General features: G+C 36.0%; 1 protein-coding gene across 1 annotated transcript in view; it reads left to right on the forward strand.

Moving 5' to 3' along the window:
* The window catches only part of MEI4 (meiotic double-stranded break formation protein 4), a 143,984-nt gene that overhangs the window by 87,620 nt on the left and 35,514 nt on the right, over nucleotides 1–20,850 (forward strand). Inside the window, exons 6-7 of the mRNA XM_056486948.1 lie at nucleotides 9,348–9,907; nucleotides 20,133–20,264. Coding sequence (XP_056342923.1) covers nucleotides 9,348–9,907; nucleotides 20,133–20,264 — 692 coding nt within the window. The remainder of the gene's footprint in view (nucleotides 1–9,347; nucleotides 9,908–20,132; nucleotides 20,265–20,850) is intronic.

Consider the following 20,850-nt stretch of genomic DNA (forward strand, 5'->3'; position numbering starts at 1 on the left):
TACTTTGCAGCTGTATCTTCTTTGCTTTGTATCCCAAGTATGAGAGCTTTCCTCTCCTACCTGCTAATAGTAATAGGTCTTTCAGAGACTTCAGGAATGATTAGAAACTGCCTATGGAGTTTTATTACCCTGATGTGAGAAATTTGTGAGCTCTTTGAAGCTGTGGTACCTCTTTTGCCCCTCCACATACAGTTGAACATAGTACAGATGTGCAAATACATGAAGGATAAAGAACAGAGAATCTATTTTTAAAAGAAATGGTGCCTAAATTTCTTTGTCCCATCTGAATAGTTCTTTATCCTCAGAGAAACTAAAAAAAGTTGTAGGCTCCTAGTTAGGGGGAGAAGCATGCTTTGCTGCAGGCAAACTGCTTAGTGTTTTGATTTCTTACAGATTAATGTGGTTTTTAAGGGAAGTGCAGTGGTGAGTATTCACTGATTGTACTGTGTCTGGAAGTTCCTTATTTGACTTATTGTTCAGTTGTCTTTCTGAATACAAGGACTCTACTCCTTGGTGATGCTTTTGGCTGTATGTCAATCACACATGGAGGAGGAGAAGGAAATGTTTTTGCTATTATCTGTTGTTTTTCACCTAGATAATATTGTCCTGACAACTAAGCCCATGGCTAGAAAAAAAAGTCAAATTTCATGTTAAATCAAACATTCATGCCTTTCTTTGATTCAGATTAAAATTTCAGAGAAAGGAAGATAGAAACTTCTTAGTGTTATTCTAAGAATAAGCACTTATAGGAGTTGAGCATTCTGTTGTCAGTTTGCTTTGGAGCAACAAGAAAAGATAAAGGGTTTTACAAAGCATTGATGAATTGATAGGTTCATGGATTGAAGCACCTGTCCTCTAAGACAAATTCCTTCACTCTTACCAGTTCATAAAATCAATGGTCATATTGTTTCTTGGCAGGCTGTGTTAAAGAGCTCTGAAAAGCCTGCAGCTGTTACTCCAGCCCAAGGAGGCATAAATGCAGTATTCCACCCTTTTTTTACCAAGCATGTATTTTAGGAATGACAGTTTAGAAGATAGATGTTTATTACCTTGGTTGCTTCCAGCTGATACTCTTGAAGGTTCCAAATCAATTATTCGTGGTATATGTTTAGCAAAACTTATTTCAGGTATGTGTTCCTTCTTTTCCTTCTTCCTTAGCTTCTACCTTCAAACATGGTACTAATTTGGTTTATTCCCTTCTTATGCAGTGGGTAGGAATTTACTGAACTGCTTGCTCCTCTAGTTAAAATAAAAACTGGATTCTCTCTACTCTGTACCTTTTTAGAATTAGGTTACTCTTCCTTTTATAGATGTTTTACAGTAGAACTTCTTCTGCCATGACCTCCTCCTGTTTTTAGCCTCCACAGTAGCACATGTGCTAGCCACCCTACCACAGTGTGTCTCTGTGTTTAGGGAAATGCTGAACCTCAGAGTCACAATATGATTAACCTGAATCTCTGATTTTTAACTGTACCCTGGGGCTACGTTTCAGCTTTTAGGATACTGTCCCTAAATTCTATTCCAAAGAAGCAACTAGTATCTCTTTTGAGAATGACACCCAGAGAAAAAAAGAATTTTTTTATCTCCTGCTTCATTCCTTTACTTGGTGTGTTTCTTGAGGCATTTAGTTGTATGTATGGAAAAAGGGAACAACTTCCTTTGTAGATTAGTATGAATGAAGACACTTCAGTCTCATTTCCACTCACTGGGAGCTTATAGAACTGAAACCAGCCAGTTCAACAGCTGAAGTAAAACTGATAAAAGCTTTACATACCTACAGTTTACCACCAACCTTGCTTTGGGCCACAGAATTCATCCTTCTTTTCCCTTTTCATGGCTTGTGAATTTCTTGCTCAAAAGGGAGAGGCAGAAACTCTGGGTGCTCATCTTATACCCCAGGATTTCCTTGGTAGGCAAAGACAGGATCAGATAAGTCCTGCTTTGATGATGGGAGGAAAAATGATGACCAGTCAAAATATTTTCTGAATAATTGGATTTCTAACTTCTGAAAGGGCAAAGCTCTCCATCATGACTTAAGTAATGTAGCTTGTGATGTTTCCTCTGTCTCCTTACATTAAAAGGAGTGGTGAGAGAACATAATTGATAATAGATTTTTTTTAAGCTCATTTTCAAAGAGAAACCAATCAGATGAATTCAGAAAGGTCAGAGCAAAACCTGAAAATTTCCTCAGTGAGTATGTTATCTGCAGCCTCATAAAGGAGTCTTCCATGTTGGTAGGGATAACAGCAGTCCACATCTGACTGAATAATAATGATACAAGCACATTAGTCTATTAGGGGAAATTATCTCCCTCCCCAAAAGGTAGATGAAATAGTGTTTGAAGTGTTTTCATATTGTAAATAGCACTTAGCAACAATTTTAATTCCTATGACCTGGTAGTAAGGTAGAGGACTACAGACCAAAATTTCCAAGTTAATCATGGGAATATTTAAGGAAAAGCTATCTTTTCAGGTTGGTGTGTTTAAATGAGCTGCTGCTACAGATTGCTGTGTCCTGTCATCACTTTCTCCCCCTGGTATTTGGAAGGAGTACAAAAGCATGACAACTGCAGAGGAACTGTCAGCCTCTGAGGGGTATCTTTTACTTCTTTCTTTTTCTATCTTCTTTTTTCTAAGGTCAGAGGATTCTCCACTGGGCAGCAGTCAACTCTTAATTTGATGTTGCCATGGAAAACAGTTCTGATTATTTTTTTCAGGTGCTTAGGGATGTGATGTTTCTGCGTAAAGGCATTCTACCTCCCTACCTCCTGCCTCCCCATTCCCCCAAATAAAAATAGGTGCCTTTCTCTCCATACAGATCCAAAAGGGCAGCCCAGTGTGTCATCTCAACATTTTTTTTCTCTAAGGCATAGAGTTGTCAGACAAAAAGTAATTCAGAAATGTCATTTGACATCTTAAGTGTACTGGTGTACTCCCATGCATCTACCAGTGGTAATAATGCAAGTAGGCAGCATGGCAAGAAATGTCTCACAACCTAAGAAGTATTCTATGTTTTTACGAGGAGAACAAAGAAATGAGAGCAGATCTGTGAGATGGCAAAAATGAAGTTAAATTGTGTTTAGCACAGATTTACAGGAATATGGCTCTTGGAATATGATGATGAGATAAATCTGTTCTTCATAATTGTATTGACACAATGGGGAACTTTATGAAAGCTGAGGCCTTTTCAGGATAATTAAATAAGTTAATTTGCAATCTGTAAAAAGCACCAGCTGGAGTGTAATGATTTATTGAAATCTCAGAGTACTGCTCCTTCCATGGATAACAGGTCTGTTTTGGTTGTGGAAATTTTCTCACTTTGAAAGCAGCTGCCATCTTATCCAATGGCATTGCTACAGCTGTTCTAAACACATGTTTGTATCTTACGCATATCTTACACAGATATCTGTGTAAGGAACCCATTCAGAGGCAAAACCAACCCAATTTTCCCAGCAAGAGAAAGAGTTTGTTATTATTTTATTAATTTAAGATGCATAGGGATTATTAGGAATAAGATTCATAAAAGCAAGTGCGATTCATAATTTAGTGTAGAATAATTTCTTTTCTTCTGGCTAACAGAATGATAATTTTGGGGAAAACAGAATGTATATGGTAAAAACAGGGTACAAAGTGTGGCCATGGCAATTAGGATCCTTCTGCCTTTAAGTCTGCTGTGGGAAGCTAAGAATCAGTCTTTTTTTTCCCTGGAAATACAGAATCACAATATGGTGGGGGTTGTGATGCCTGAAAAGGCTGACCTGGAACAGAAACTAGACAGAGCAAAAGGAATAAAATAGGTATTTATTAAAAGGATATACTTTGGGCAGTGCAAGAGCCTGGCCAGGGCTACACCCAAATCATATCCAAGATGGATCCTGGTCACTAGTCTTCACACTTTTATAAGTTTTGGTTCATCTACATGTTGAGGTTAAGTGTCCAACCACACCCTCAGGCTATGAAGTCTCAGTCCCCTGGCTTGCCCCCTTTCCCTCATTGTTTTTCTTCTTGAGTGCCAGTTGTCCTAGATTCTCTAGCTAGAAGGGGATTGTTTAGTCTAACTACCCTATGAAGAGAGCATACTAACATTTAATATGAAGTTGTAGAGTTACACACTAAGCAACAGAGATTCTGAAAAATACAAAAGCTGAAACCCAAGGCAACAGGTTAACAAGTGTGGCCAAGACAATTAGGATACTTTTAAGTCAGCCTTTAAGTCTGCTGTGGGAAGCTGAGAATCAGTCAGTTTTTTTCCTGGAAATACAGAATCACAGAATGGTGGAGGTTGGAAGGGAGTACTGAAGATCAACGTGTCCAAGCCTCTTGCCAAGCATGGTCATTTAGAGCCAGTTGTACAGGACCATGTCCAGACATTTTCTAAGTATCTCTGATGATGGAGATTTCACAACACTTCTGGGCAACCTTAACCCCACTCAAAACTGGAATCTCGTTCCTCAAGCAGATCTTGGTTTGCATCTTTCTGGATATATAAAGACAGAAAACCCAAGCATTTACACCATGTTGTATTCAAGAAAAGTGATGTTTTTAGGAAGGCACACTTTAGCTGACTCCTTAAGGAGTTCACCTCATTTTAGCCTTCATCTCACGAAGTTGCATCCAGATCATTGCAGTCTTCATTGGCTACTATTTCCTGTCTCTTAGCAAAGCTCAGATTGTTTCATAATGCAGAGCATTTTTAATAAGACATAATGCTTACAGTTTAGTACTACCAATTAAATCAGGTAGTCTTTAGAGATAACATTAATTCATCTAGTATTTTGAAATATCTCCTATCTGGCTTAGAACTCAAATTTCAGTCACGTCATTGAGATGGTGAGTATTGTAAAGCTTGTCAGATCTTTTGTTGTCAAAGCTGCTTGATGAGTTTTTACCTGACCCAAATCTGTATGTTTGTTATCTGATTATTTATCCTTTCATATCTTTACTGCAAGTTTGCTTTATTTGACTCGAGGTACAGAAGATTTGTGCTGTCATCTACAGAGATCCCTTAAAAATGAATGTTTATATCCTCAAAATCCTTCTCAGTTCTTACTGAATTCTAAAGTTTAGGTGGTTTATTTAAGCAAAATCCCTAACAAATTGAAGTATATGCTTCTAAGCCTTTAGAGAAGCATTTAAATCCTAGCATTGAACAACTTGAAAATTGTACATACTCAGTCCTATATTAATTTCTGTGAAATTATCCCTAAATGGGATAAAATATGTCAGAATGCACCTTTAGCATTAAAAAGCATTAAAAAGCACCTTGCATTTAAACAAAGGACCTTTCTTTTTCAAGCCAGTTACGAAAAATCCCTCTTGGAGGTGCAGAAGCAAAGTGTGGGATACAAGGCTTCTAAGACTTTTTATTTGGAGAATTCTAATAATATTCTATAATATTATTTTGGCATTATTATTATGGAATAATGAAAATGGAAGTTTATCTTGATTCCAGGTCAGGACAACAATGGGATGCTAAACAAGAGTTCATGAAGGGGGACGAGTTGTTTTTTCCTGAACCAGTCAGCTAGCTTAGTAATGAAAATAGCAAAATAGAGACAGAGTTACACATGAAAGAAAAGCAAAGAAAATGTATGGGTTTTTAAATAAGAGAAAAAAAAGTTGATTCATTGTTCATGGAAAGGGCACTTGAAACAAACCAGTCAATGAAAATTAAGTGAAGAGTAACAGAGCCTGAAAAATGTAGTCGTGGACATAATTTCACTTATGTTTTCATTTGCTTTTAGAGGTTATTGACTGTACACCTACTTGGAAAGCAGAATGCCATATCATCAAAGAGGTTTCTACGAATATCTCATTTTTATTGTCTCTTGTTATTTCTTTTAGAAATGGAAGTGAGAGTATCAATTGGTACTGAGTTTTAGGAGAACTTTACATGTCTGATGTCAGTGGTTTTGATTTTCAAGTGATAATCTGTGTCTACTCATGAAATGGAAGAATATAAACAATGTCTAATGCTTGAAACAGAAATAATTTTTTCTTTGCAGAATTCAGATAATATCTTCACTTTGCTTCTCACCTCTGCCACCTTCAAGCCTGTTTTCTGTTCTGCAGACCCTGTTGGTAGTGGAACTGCAAAACTGCAGATTAAGTTTTTCAAAATACTTGAAGGTCATTTACCATTTCAGAGCAATTTCATCAGTTGAGGACCCTTCTTCCAGTTTTTAAATTTAAAACTGCATGTAGCATTAGGCCTTTCTCATTCAAATGTTCTCTGGTCTGAGGCAGCTGCCAACAGAGTATCTTAAGCAAGCATCTTCCACCACCCTGGTCCTACTACACAATCTTATACAAGCTGCCTCTTTTACTCTGCATTGGGTAGTGAGAGAATGAATGTGGTAGATGGGATTGACTTTGGTGTTCTTTAGAGCTCTGCTTCCTTAGGCCTGGCTGAAGACTCCCTAATCTCTAATCGTGGAGCTAGCTGGCATCTTATTGCCCTGATTAAAGCCTCTGGTTTTTTTTTACTGGCCACAGCAGTATGCACATCTGAGTTCCAGTGCCTGCACACCTTGCTGACACACTGCAATATGTAAGTCACTCCCTCCTCCCTTGAGTGGCTTCTGATTTTCAGGCCATCGTCTTTTAGCAGTACTGGATATGGACCCAAGGCTCTTTGTGGGACCACATCTTGCTTTGTTTGGGGATCAGGATCTTCCTTTGGTTTTCAGCTCAGGATCCTAATTTAGTAAGGAGCTAAAGTTGTAAATAGGAATTAGGAATTTAAATATTTCCTGAATTTGATGTGACAAATGTAAAGGGACTGTAAAATTGTTCACGACCAGATATTCATTACTTATGGTGTTGTAAAATTTGTGGTCGCTTTATCACACACACTGAGTTTTTATATTTTTTGTTCCAATACACTTGTAGTCAAATGTTCTTGAAATTAGTATTTAAAGTTTTTTGTTCATCTGAGGCAGGCTTAATGCCATTCCTTTTATTTATTTATTTATTTATTTATTTATTTATTTATTTTGTATTTGATAACCACATGATGTGAACACCAAGGCTGCTTTCTCGTTTGAATAGTAGGTAAGTACAAAGTGAGAAGTTTAACTTCTTTCACTAAATAAATTATAAGGTATTTCTAGACATTTTGAGGGAAATAATGAGTATTTCCTGGTGCGTTACTATTTTTTTTTTTTACAATATAACTGCAACCTCCTCCCCAAATGACTAGAACATATAAATGGCTTAACAATTTTAACATTTTGTATTACTTATTTAGCTGGAAATACACTGATTTTGGGGACTTACTGTAATAGGGTTTCCTGGAAGCTCATCATGGAGCAGGAGTTTGATATTGCAGTGGATAGGAACCTAACCATAAATGCAACATTGTCTCCTAGTAAACGGAGTGTTTCATTGGATATGCTACCTGTTTTATTTGGGAGCATCTTAAGTTTGGTTTCTATGGATATGATACTGCTGTGCTAATCTTCCTTTTTTCTTCTTTCTTTCTTCTCTTCTATTTTTTTTTTTTTTTCTTTTTTTTGCTTCCACAAGAGAGTGAGCAAACATACATATGGGGTTTTTGCACATAGTTCTTGCTTTGCTTCTTCTGACTTCTGACATGAAATCCTCATGAGCAATTTTCATGTTCTCCCACGGGATTAAGAACAGGAACAAAATAGCCACATAGTGGAACTCACAGTAGATTGATTCCCTGGAAGGGCTTATTTTCCTTAAATGCCACCAAAAACTGCTTTCAATTTTTTCTTCTGAATTATGTTTTTCTCAAAACCCTAGGGAGAGAAGACATGAAAGATGGATGCCTGTTCTTGTTTGTCAGACCATGGGAAGTGTGCTTTGCTTCTTTGCTTGCTTTCTAAATGTGGGTATGCAGGGCATTTGGAAACAGTGTTAATCTATAAAATGCTAGGCTAGCCTTAAATGTCCAGCTTTTCCTACCTCCTGGAAATGGCAGTTTCCCTACAGTTAGCCCTTTCATTTTGAGTAAGTTCGTACCAATACTGTAAAATTTTAAATATGTCTGAATGTTAAAGATGTGAAACTCAACAATAAATAAATAAGCCACATTTCCAGTTTTGATCTCTGTAATAGTACTTTCACTGGTATTGGTATGTTTTCAGAGATTGAATTAATGGACAGAATATAGTATGAAATGATGAATTTAATGAAGTCCTTATTAGAATTTTTGAGTAGTGTTTTATTAACATACAGAATACTGTAGGGTGCTGCTTAGGGATGTTTTCTGGGTTAAAAATGATTTTTTTAAACTTGCTATGAAATGTAACATTTGTTTCCTGTGAGGTCAAACCATCTATAATTTGTTTTAATTAATTTAAGAATACAAAAGCAGAGGAGTATGGTACTGCCTTGGATCCCTGTGGAAAAGAACAGTATAGGCAGGCCCCAGTAAGCTGGGCTGAGCCAGGAGTTGGTTAGATGGGGTTCTAGCCTTGCCTCATGGCACTGAGATGTTTATGTGTGTTGGTCTTCACTTCTCTGGCTTGTTTTGACTGTGATATTTGGCATAGATAGCATGTAGAACAGGTGCCTTTTGTCACCTAGAGCTGAGTTTATGTCGAGAGGCATTGCCTTAAATGTATTTATTGTGTGAAATGGGATGAAAGAGATTCTACAGTAGCACACAAAAGTAATTTTTTGGTGTGAATGTACTGTATACCTCTTGTAATGTAGTTTGTGTGTCTTTGAAGAAGATAGTATGAGATAGGTGATGACTGAAGTAGCTTTTGATTCTGAATGTTCCTCTTTGTTAAATAATGAAAAAATCAAACCTAATGTTCTGTTCAACTTTGACTGCTGTTAGAATTTCTTACCTGAGTGGGGAGAGAAAGTACACATAAAGAAGAATATTTTATTTGATGCAGTTATAGTTACAGACTTTCACTGCCTTTTAAAAGCAGTCTGAGTTTTTGAGAATAAAAGCAGTGAAAATGTTTGGAGAACCAGAAATCTGCATGCATTTTCTTCCCTGGAAATTAATGGGAGTATAGATATTCACTTAAATTGTTTGTTTACTTAAATGTTTACTTAAATGTCTACTTAAATTATATATAGGGAAACTTGAAATTTCTGACAGTTTAAACTCAAATTATTGTTCATGTTACTATGAGCATAAAATATCTTGTTCACAAGACATTAACTTCTGAAATTTTTGATTTTAATTTAAATATATCTTCTTCCACAGCTAAATTCTAGTAATGGGAAGTTCTTGGGAGCCAACATACACGTGTATTACATGATTTTGCATGGAAGCAGAAAGGAGAAAGTATATATGGCACTTTCAATAAGCATGTATTTAAGCATTGCACAAATATAATTTTCATGTTTGCATTTCAGAAAAACAGGATACCTCTGCTGAAACTCTTCTGGGTCAGGAATCTGTAAACCCTGCAAGTTGCTCAAGCCAGCTAGAAGATTCTGGATGTGATGTCTGTAATGACTCTGCATTTGATTCTTTAGGCACAGCTTCAGATTTTCACCAGTCTGAGCATAATGTCAACACTCCTAAACATTGGTTGGAAAGAGTTCCCCCACTGAATTTTTGCCATACTAGCAAGGAGCAATCTCTGACTGCTCCAGTGCATTTTTTGCAACGCTTGCTTGAAATAAGGAAACTGTCAGAAGGAGGAATTCTTCAAGCAGACTTCTCAGAGCTTGAGAATGATTCTTTCACCATATGCAATTCAGTGTCTCAGTTGCTTGATGGACTGACTGTTTTTTACAAAAGTCCTAAATTCCCATCTCCAAGTTTCCTTAATGAAGGTGTTTGTGTTTTGATCAGTTTAATAACTGATACTAAATTATCTAATCATGTTTTGAAGAAGTGTTTCAAGAAGATGGAAGAATTTAAGAAAAATCTAATTAAAATTATTTTAAGAAATAGGAGTGTCAATAGGGTAAGTTTAAAACATTTTTCTTTTTTCATATCCCACTTCCATATACTGTAATATTCTCCTGGTTTTATGCACTTTTAAAATACCAGTTTGTCTTGTATTTTGAAGAGTACTACTCAGAGATTTTTGTGATTGTTCTTTTCTGCAGTATGGATAATAAATGCTCTGAAGCACTTGAAAAAATTCTTTCTCATGCATGCAAGAAGTTCTAGCGTATTCCCAGGTGCAGGACTTTTAAATAACTTATAAAAATGCAGTTTAAAGCAACTTGATAGAAAATATGAGGGAAAAAACAGGTAATTTCTCTTCCTATATGGAGAGATATTAATTCCTATATGTAGAAATTCATTCATATGTAATGAATTTTTATTCTTTCTCAAGCCTCTAAATAAAATAGTTTGTTTGCTTCAGATATCCATCATTCTCTAGCTACTTGCAAATTTGTGTTTTAAAAATATATGAGCAAATGAGTGAAGAGTTCAAAAATTATGTCCCTGTCACAAACAGCAAATAGGACTGAATTGCATTTTGTTTGTATTCATCAGAGTGTCTTGTTCCATGTATCATCTTGTAAATTTCCTCATTCAACTGAAATATCCCTGGTCTGTCTTCACAAGATGCCCTACAGAAAGTGAATTTCATGGCTTGTCTTAGGATATTTGGTTTTCATTCTGGCTTTTACAGTAACTTGGAACAGGCATAATGGTGGTGTTTTTTGGCACTTAGATGTACCAGTTTAGTGTCCCCATGTAGGTAACTATGCTACCATTAGAGCAAATGAAGTTGTTATCCCTGTAATCTTTGGAGCCTAAAAAATGCTTACTGGGTACTAGGTCTCTCTTTTAGAATAAATTCTAAGGTTGCCTCACTCAAAATGAGAGCCTGGACATCTGGTATGCCTATGGATGGATGTACCCATTTGTCTTAATTTAAAATGAATCCAACTCATTTGTCTATACAAATGCTTTTTGACAGTAAGGTTAGATATAACAAAATTCTTAATATTTTTAAGCTGGAGGGATTTAAGCATTTTCCTGTAACTGAAATTCATACATTTTGTGACTCTTTCCAGAAGATAGCCTTGTAATATTAAGTGTAGCCACACTTAATTCAATTATTTACTGACTTCCTATTTAGTCTGAATGCTTCCTATCCAAAAAACACAGGTACATCCTTTTCACCTAATGCCCTTTTAATTTGGTGAGTTGTATTCATTTTAAATTTAGACACTACATCAGTAGTGTAAATTGTGTAACTAATTCTTCATGTGTTGTGTACCACACATAAAGTGCTCCCAGTGTATAAAGTGTTCCCAGGAACACTTTATACAGGTGGTGATTGAAATATTAAGATGGTAGGTTTTAAAAAAATTACCATTACTTACAAGGCAGTCTTCTGGAAAGAGTCACAAACTGTGTGAATTTCAGTTGCAGGAAAATATTTAAATCCCTCCAGCATAAAAATATTAAGAATTTTGTTATATCTAACCTATACTGTCAAAAAGCATTTGTATAGACAGCCGTGCAGCAATGTAGTATTTGACACAGCTTTTCCTTTACCATCCTCATGGTTAAAACTGTCAGGAATTTTCAAGAAGGACAAAGGGCTGTGCGAAACACCTTCAAAAAGCTCACAGAGAGACGTGGCTGTGGATTACACTTAATTAACTAATTATGTCTTCAAAAGCAATTTCAGTGTTTTTCAGGCCAAGTTAAATAACTTTAAATAATCTTTGAGAATTGGAGAAGGAATCATTATCTCTACCTTAGATGTAAAGAAAGAAAAACAGCAGCAGAATTACTTGCTGTAATTGTAGAGTCCTATTGTTTGAAATGTTTCTAATTATAAAGCATTAGAAGCTGTAAGAACAAGCAAAGATGTGTACTCAGAATTTTTTTCCTGAATTCAGCTGCCTAAAGCTGTGTGCTTTGGATATATCTAAACTGAAACTCCAAATTGACATAAATATCAAATGGAAAAAAAAAAAAGGTCTGTCAATTAAGGTATGTTACAGAAAAAAAGGGTAATTTTACATAAAATATTAAATTATTTTTCAAAAACTAAAAACAACCTCTTGAATTTTCCTTTTAAAAATTTTCTCCTTTCCCTCCATGTTTGGAGAGCAGTTGAGAAATATGCACACAGTTGTTAGACACACAATAATATGGAATAAACCTTCTGGAAATATCTCAAAAAAGGAGCCCAAGTCACAGCTGCTCAGGGTGAAGCATGAATGTTCAGAGGTTCAACCATGTGTGCAAGGCCTGACTTTGCATCTTCTGCTGGAATGTTTTTGTATCCCTAAATGGCTGCCACAGAAAAGCTTGTGAGGTTCCTGTGTCTTACTCTGGTACAGATGAGCTGTTGCTTTCATGCAGCAAAATGTGTGACACTCAATGCTGATCTGTGGATCAAGCACTTTGTTCGTTACCAGTTTTTGAGTCAACACTCAGATCTTCGGGGGTTTGTAGGGGTGTGTATTACCTTTCAGTTTGCAAATTGTTCATTTCTGTTGAGTCAGTCCACTGACACACTCTGCTATGTCAGCAGAACCACTGTTGTATTTATGTAGGTTCCTTGCAAGTCCTGCTTTCAAGCAGACCAAAGTGTACTGTAAAACTGTGAGATTGTATTCAGTTGGCAGAGCCATTGGCTCTGGCTTTCAAATGGACTCTACTACCTGACAAAACATGGGAAAGCATTTCACATGGAAAACTCTGGTAGGAGCTATAGTATGTAATTATAGTCCCAGTGGAGCAGAAACTTCAGAAAGGAAGCACTGGAACATTGCTTTTTGCTTAATCTACCTGTTAGATTTGACAATGTCTGTCTTCATCCACCTCCACAGAGACACAGCTAATGTAGGTTTCTACTACTTCTTGTTGCATCACTCTCTCACTGGAGCTGGAATGTGCCTGTTCTGTTGACATTTGTATCTGTTGTCCAGAATGGGTTCAAACAGGGGATCATTTCTCCTATATCAGAAAAATACAGCAGTTGGAGGCACTGGGGATTCCCAGCTCCCTGTGCTGTTTAGGGTAGAATATGTGTTTTGTATTTCTGGTGAAGGTTTTGGACAGCTATTGGCAGTAGAGCACTTCAGTGATGACATCCTGGAGCTTGCCTGGAAGCCTCCTGAGGTGAATCTGGCTGGCTCCAGGTTCATAATACAGGGAGTTAGCTTTAAAAGTCAAATCTGTCTAACAGAAGTTAAGACACATTATATGTGTCATATTTACATCTCTTGTACAACTGTGTGAAATGTGGAAACAGTTATTGTGAGGGAATACAGAGTCTCATTTAGATAGAAGAAACATAGGTTTATCTTTAGCCTCTTTCAGTGCAATTCAGTTGTGTTCAAAGCTGTCATGGCCAGGTACATCACAGAGTGCTGCATTTCATGGGATTTCTGTGGTGTGATCCTTAGTGGTGACACACGAGTTTGTCAGCACTGTAGTCAATTCAGTTCACTGGTTGTACTTCTTTTAGGTGTAGTTGATACTGTGATTCAGAGCCTGGCTAATGCATCTGTTATAGACCAAAAGATATGTATAGGCCAAAAGGCCTTCACCCTGGGTTATTACAGAGATCTGTGTCTGCTTCTTGGACCTCATATTTTAAGGAGTTAATCAAAACACAAAGACACTACTTTTGGGATACTAACACTGAGCTGTGTTGGTCTCCTGTTCAACAAATATCTTATCTCTCTGGCCCATCTCACTCATAATCTCTTTCAAACAAGAGCTAGAAGGAAGAGAGATGTGTTTCAGTGGTCTGTTGTTGTTTGCTTCTTCTCATGCTGTGTTTAAAACATCAGTACTGACTTTGAAGATGGTATAAAGTTATGAATTGCCTCTCCAGTCAAACAACACACACATGAATAAAGGTTATATGATATTTCCTTTTTTTAACCTTTTTCAGAAACTGACTGCCTTTAAGGTAGTTGTTTTGAAGTTACTAGCATTAACAACATCTGGAGGGACACTGAGACATTAGCATAGTTTTAGGAACTTCTCTTATCCTGTTTGGGACTTTACTGCCCATTTTAATTTTCCTCTCATGTTTCATCTAAAAGTCCTTATGTAAAATTTTGCCAGTGCCCAAAATGCTACCATTGATAATATTTAAAAGAAAAGCAAATGCAGGAGTTCTGAGTATTAGTTTAATGCCTTTACTGGGTATTTGTGTGAGAAAGAATTCACAATTCTTCGTGAAAATAACAAGTTGAAAAGTAATATATTGAAAAGCAGAAAGTGAAATGTTTAAATCTCAGTGGCAATTATATAATGAAATGTGTATGTGTGCTTGTGCAGTTAAAACAGCACATATTCATCAAAATCATGGTTTTGAATCTTTTCTTATCAAGGATACAATTTGTATGATTCATTAATGACTGAATTTTCCTGGAAGACAGTAATCATAAACTTACTCTAATGCTTGAATACATGCTACAATATGCATTTAATACATGCTGCAGCTAGTTGTGGGTGACAGTAAATTTCCCCAACCGTATATAGGTTTGCAGTATCTTTTGTCAGCCACAGCCAAGACAGGACTTAACTCATCGGTTTGCAAGAGTCTTTCCTGCTTAGGGACAAATAAGACTTAAAAATAGTTATTCATGTGGTTTTCAAGTGTAAAACGACCAGGCTTCAGTTTTCCTAATTAATTGAGTCCCAAGGGGAGTAATATGGGTCCATTTTCATCAGCCAAAAGATTTTGCTTTTATAGGGGAAGAGCACTTCATTTGTATGAATATTAAAACATGTTGCCTGGATTTTGAGGTCTAGTAGGAGTCAATGTTTGAATCTCTTGGTTATTGAATTAAATTTTCTCCGCAATCTGTTGTCCTTATGTAGAGAGTTATGTGAAATGGTAATCAAAATCCATTGTCTTGAAAATTACTGCTGTCTAAAGCAATCACCAAACTGACTGACCCTTATTTACTTCAGTAAAGTGGATCATAGAAGTAACTAGACAAGAATGAATGAAAGAAAATGTCCATCTTCCCCTCTCAGCCAGCCTCAGCTGATGCAGATGCTACAACTAAAGCTACAATTATGGAAGAACTACAGGACAAAGTTAGCTTGTCCAGCAGATGCTGGGTGAGCTGAAGCTCCCCATCAGGACAAGAGCCTGTGAGCTCAATGCCTCCTGCAAAAAGACTTTGTCAATAGGCTCCCCTTGATCAGGGCCTGTGGTAGACCCCAGTCACAAGGTTCCCTTTGTTGCCTCAGTCTCTGATTCCTGCCCACAGGCTTTCTAGCTGCTCATGGTTGTTCTTCCAAGACAACTCTCCACACAATCCAGCTCTTGATGCAGAGGGCAACCAGTCCACTTCTCCTTCCTTCCCTGTCTATCCTGAACACTCTTTAGCCTTCAATAATCATGTTCTAGTCATGAGATTTGTCCCCCTGAGCTTCTGCAATGGCAACAAGGTTGTAGCTTTCTAGCAACACAGTGGCTTCCAGCTCCTCCAGTTTTTGCCCATGCTGTGTGCATTGGTGTAAAGGCACCTCAGCTGTTGCCAGCCATGTCATCTTCCTGGAGGAGCACCCGTTCATTCCTTGGAGACCTTTCCCTCCCTGGAGTTTCCCCACTGGCTTCTGTTACCTCAGGATTCCCTGGCTCATGTCCCTAAGACTGCAAGCTTGCTTCAGTACGGTGAGCACTTTCAGAATCAGAAGCAGAGGATCTTCACTAGCACCCCATGGCTCTAATTTTTGCATATCACCCCACAGCCTGCCAAGGACAAGTCTGTTACTGACAGCCTGCAGCAGTGAAGCCAACTGATGGTTCTAGCAGAGAGCATTAGGTTCAGAGTGGAAAAAAGCATAAACAGGATTATGAAAGAGAGGAAATTTAGCCCAGGTATTAAGAAATTCTCTACTGTGAGTGCAGTAAGATACTGAAACAGGTTGCCCTGAGAAGTTATGGATGTGCCAAGCCTGGCAGTGTTCAAGGTCAGGCTGGATATGGCCTTAAGCAACCTGGTCTAAAGAGATGTTTCTGCCCATGGCAGAAAGGGATGGGAGCAGATGATCTTTAAGGTCCCTTCAAACCTTTACATTCCATGATTGTATGATGCTGTGAAGGGGTAAGGGCAGAGTAAGAGCTTGAGATGTGGCCTGCAGAGCAGAATTGAAATAATATATATCAATTCTTGAGACTGATAGATAAAAGAAATATTGGCATGTAAACAGGAAGAGAGAGATACATGAGAACCATCAATTAATTAACAAAGGAAGCAATGTGAAAATAAGAAAAGAGGTGCTAATGTTCTCTGTATAGATGTGAGCCTTTTAACTGGCATTGATGATTGGGAGTGGAAGTCAGGTTGGACTAAATGGGAAAAGGTAATGTGATATCAAAGATGAAATAGTTTCTTTGGTAACACCTCACAATTTAGGGATACTGGCAATAATTATTTGCCTGTCCTGTATTGCCTAATTTGTCAGTTTATTGGGAAAGAGAGCTGTTACTTGGGACAAAAGCTGTAAATTAGCAAAACAGAAAGTAAGGTGCAGTTATCATAGTTGCATGGTGTTGTGAATCACACAACTTCATGTAGGAATTAAACTCACAAATTTTGGATATCCACTATTAAATAAAACCTAACATGCTGATAAATGAGTTCTAAAAAACTAATTTGTAAATTTTTTATGCTGTTTCCTGGGAAACAGGGCTTACAAGAGTGTATTGTCTGCTTTAGTTATCAGTCATTTCCTCTGTAAGTAACTTTTGATAGTCATCTTGAAATCATTTGGAAAGAAGTGAAAGGTCATCAGTACCTTCAAGTAGGCTTTAAAATCTGTAGCTGGTGAAGGAGAGACCGATAGTATGCCTGAGATAAGCTGAACATTGACATTATATATTCATTTTGGTCATAGCCAGGTCGACTATCCACACATCCTTCCTAGCTGCTGTCACAGAATTGTCCTCTCTTGTTCTGCATCCTAAATAACATGAGAAGACAGTAGAACCTGGGCTGTGGGAGGAGGGCTAGGGAGAGGAGATGCAGGACCTGAGCAGTAAACCAGGCTCCATTATTTCCTGTTTCTAATGGTATATTTTTTACAATCTAATTTTCTGACTGCTTTTACCTGAGGATTCCAGAAATGCATTGGTTTTATTTCATCTACAACATTAAATAAGCCCAAGGGATTAAAAGATTTCTTTTTCTTTTTAACTTTGGATAGATTTGAAAGCTGAACATAAGCTTTTATCTTTAATGAAATACATAGTATTAGATTTTCTTTTTTAAGTTTGAATGTTTCCAAAGTATAATTAGCAATACATGAGCATTGCTGTACAAAAAAGTCTTACTTTTGTTTGCTATTTGCAGATTTATTGTTTATATGCTATAAATTTATTCTGCATGCATTTAATACATACAGTCTACGAGCATTAGTTTAACCTTCTTTGTTGTCTAGTTTCTTTAAAGTATTCTTATAGGAATGTAAGAGATCCACCAAGATACAATATAAAACAAATGCTTTTAATAAATCAGCAGGATTTAAAAATCAGTAATAATATTTATTAAATATAATTATACTTTCCATAATATATTACCGTGAAATATTTTAATTATAAGGATATTTTTAATAAGAGTATTTATTAAATATTTATAAATTCACCAGTGGGATTTTTAGGTGCCATTGTTATCCATATGTTAAGTACTCTAAGTGACATCATTACAAAATCCAAAAATACCAATTTACTACTCTTAGTAGAGGCTGAGGCTTTAAATTTCAAGGTTTCCTGTTATCTAGTCCTCTAAAATTCCAAATAGAAAATGACAACTCTTGCCAAACCATAAAAGGTACAGAAATTTTGTGAAAGATCCTATTTTAGTTAATTCTCAGCTGCTAGCATTAATAATTGCAGAAAAAAACTCATTGCTTCATTATCTGTCAAAAAATTATATAAGCAAATGGAAGAGAGATTAAACAAGAACAACAATATTCATGTTTTACTGTGATCTTTGGAAAGGTTACCTTGAAAAACTGCTCTGGATTGCCTAGTTTGCTTGCTCACCAAAGGCAAATTTGCAAATATATTCAATGTTATACTCTGAAAATATAGAACTGTAAAATTTTTATCCCTTAATTTATTAAAAGAAATAAAATACAAGTTTACTGGAAAATGTGCTATTTTTTAAGCCTTTTTTAAACCTTGAGTTGAAGCAGTTGTACTCTTGGGAGCATGCATGCTCTCAAGTCAGAACTATTCAGGTGTTACAAACTTGTTTCTTGTAGATACTCTGGAAGACAATTTAAAAATTGTAATTCCTAACTTACTTTTAGAAAGAGGAGTTATTGTTTTGTTTGAAAGGGCATATATTTGCTGTATATTAATGTCTCATTTTAATTCATACATCCTCAAAGCACAGGTAGGCGCATGCATTACATTATCCCTTCATAAATTTTAATTGTTCAGAAATCTATTTTTATCACATTTTCATTCACATTTCATATTTATAGACCCTTTGGTGTATATGTTGATGAATTATTTTAATTACACAGATTTGCAAAGCTGTATGTGTACTATTTATTAATTCTTTTAATAGGAGGAGTTTACTTTGTATCTCTTCATGCAGATTTGATTCTGAATTTAAGACTTGGTGTATCTTTTGTAGATTTCTTTTGATACTTGTTTTGGGATTACATGCAGAAGTGAGATGATTGAGGGCAAAGTTTTATTGAAGTTGGATTGTTCTGACTATCCATAGGAGTCTCATGTTGGGCAGTTGATAACCAAGCTGATCCAGCTTTTCAGCTGGAAGTACCTGGCAGATAGGCATTGCATCAACTGCTGATCAGGCAGTCAAGCAAGAACTGTAAATGCAAAGCTACCTAATTAATGGGTTTTACAGCAAAAGATTTCAGTCCACCTTGCTGTCCACTTGCCTGGCCCAAAATTTGGTCAGTGACAATTTTACAAGAAATAATGTTGAATACCATGGTAAAATCAAGGTATATGTTTCCCCTAAATAAAATCATGTTGACTGCTCCTGGAACAGCTTCCTGCCTTTTGTTTGTTTGGAAAAGTTTTTCAGCAGGATCCATCTAATGCAAACTTGTAAATGGTAGGCAGGTATTTTTATTCATATATATGTGTGTGTGAACATATATACATATACATATACATATACATATACATATACATATACATATACATATACATATACGTGTATGTGTGTATGTGTATATATATTATATATGTATAATATATATATCTGCATGTGTATACATGTGAGTTGGCTGGAGGTATAATCTAGATTGTTAATAGGATGCAATTATCTGTTTTGAGTGGTTAAGCCATCATAGTTACTCTTAGGCATGCAAATTTGTGTAAGTATATCCTTTTATAAGTCAGAAATATTCATTTACAAAGAGTTACTGAATATTAATGTTGTAGGGGATATGCATTTATATAAAAATATAAGTTATAGTAATTGTATTTAATGTGTCTTACCTCTCTTTCCTGTGAAATAACTCCAGTATATTTACATACAGAAAAATCTTTTGTACTTTGTAGAGCAGTATGTTTCATTACATAATAACTATTTATTTCCATTTCAAAGAATAGAAAAAAAGTTTCTTTATTTTTAGTAGAATACACTGTGGCAGAAGAATTACTAACATGATTCTCATGTAACTCTACATCACTCCTCTTGTGGTTCAGAAGAAATGCTTTGTTAAAGAACAATATGAAAGTGAATTGTTTGAATTTGAAAATACATACTGATACATAGTGCGTCTTCTAGCAGTTAGCATTTAATCAAGTTTTTCCTGATAACTGTATTGATAGAACACCCTAGTACAGCTCTCAGCTTACACGTTTGAATTTCAAGGAATTTGTTCATTCATTTGTCTAGCTGTGAAAAGCAGAAGAACTGTATGTGCAGGGTAGTCACCAACTTGCTGTGTGAGGAGATGGGTATGATGACATCTGATGCTGAAAAGTGGTGTCCTGGGGAGTTCACACTTTTGGAGGAGTTTGTTTATGTGACAGTTTCCTGTAGTTCTAATCTTGTGAGGATGGATGTCAATTTCTCATAAATGTCATATGTTTGTAGTCAATAGAATTTTAAACTCTAAAATTTTACATTGGTCTTTTTTTCTTTAACATTTTAATATGTAAATCCCATTTCTGTTTAATCATTTGGAATAAAAGAGATTGAGATGCATTTTGAAAGAATAAACTTACTGTTATTTCTCTTTAGTTTCAGGCACTGAATTCTGTATCACAAATGCTGGGTTTGCTAGGAAGGAACAACATACTAAGGAATTCTTTAATATCTCTTCTCCTGTCAGAAGTTCGTCGGTTTGCTGAGCAGTTGTTGCAGGCTCACCAGGTACTGCCATCTTTTCTTTTTGAGAAAGGCCAAAGAGTGGTGTTGGGGAGTGTTTTGGCTGTATTTATTTGTTTCTTAAAATGTGAAGAAAAAAATCATTCTATAGAATATTCAGATTTAAGGACCCAGAAAATGCTAGGAGCTACCTTAAACAGCAAATTCAAAAAGAGAGGCATAAAGTAAGAGAAAATTCCATTTAGAAAGGTAAAATTATCAGACTGGATCATAAATAGACTGCATAGTTTTTTAGGTCATAATATATAATTTGCAAAATACTTGAAATAATGAGTTAGAAGACTTAGCATAATGTATAAATTGTTGTCTCTGCAGGCAATATGTCTTTGGTATTCAGCTGAACACACAATACTGCTTTGGTATTCTCTCTCCAGCTCATGTAAAACTGGAAAATCAGCTTCTTTTTTTAATTTAATTTCAGAATTAGATTTTATGTTTCACATTATTATTATTTCAGATTATTAATTTTCATTATGGAAAAGTTATCCAGCACATACTATTGTATTTAGTTTGTTACAATGAGTAGGAGGTAAAGAGGATAATAGAACTTTTGGTAAAATTTATTCTTAAA

The sequence above is a fragment of the Oenanthe melanoleuca genome, chromosome 3 (genome assembly GCF_029582105.1).
Source record: "Oenanthe melanoleuca isolate GR-GAL-2019-014 chromosome 3, OMel1.0, whole genome shotgun sequence".
NCBI classification, from domain to species: domain Eukaryota; kingdom Metazoa; phylum Chordata; class Aves; order Passeriformes; family Muscicapidae; genus Oenanthe; species Oenanthe melanoleuca.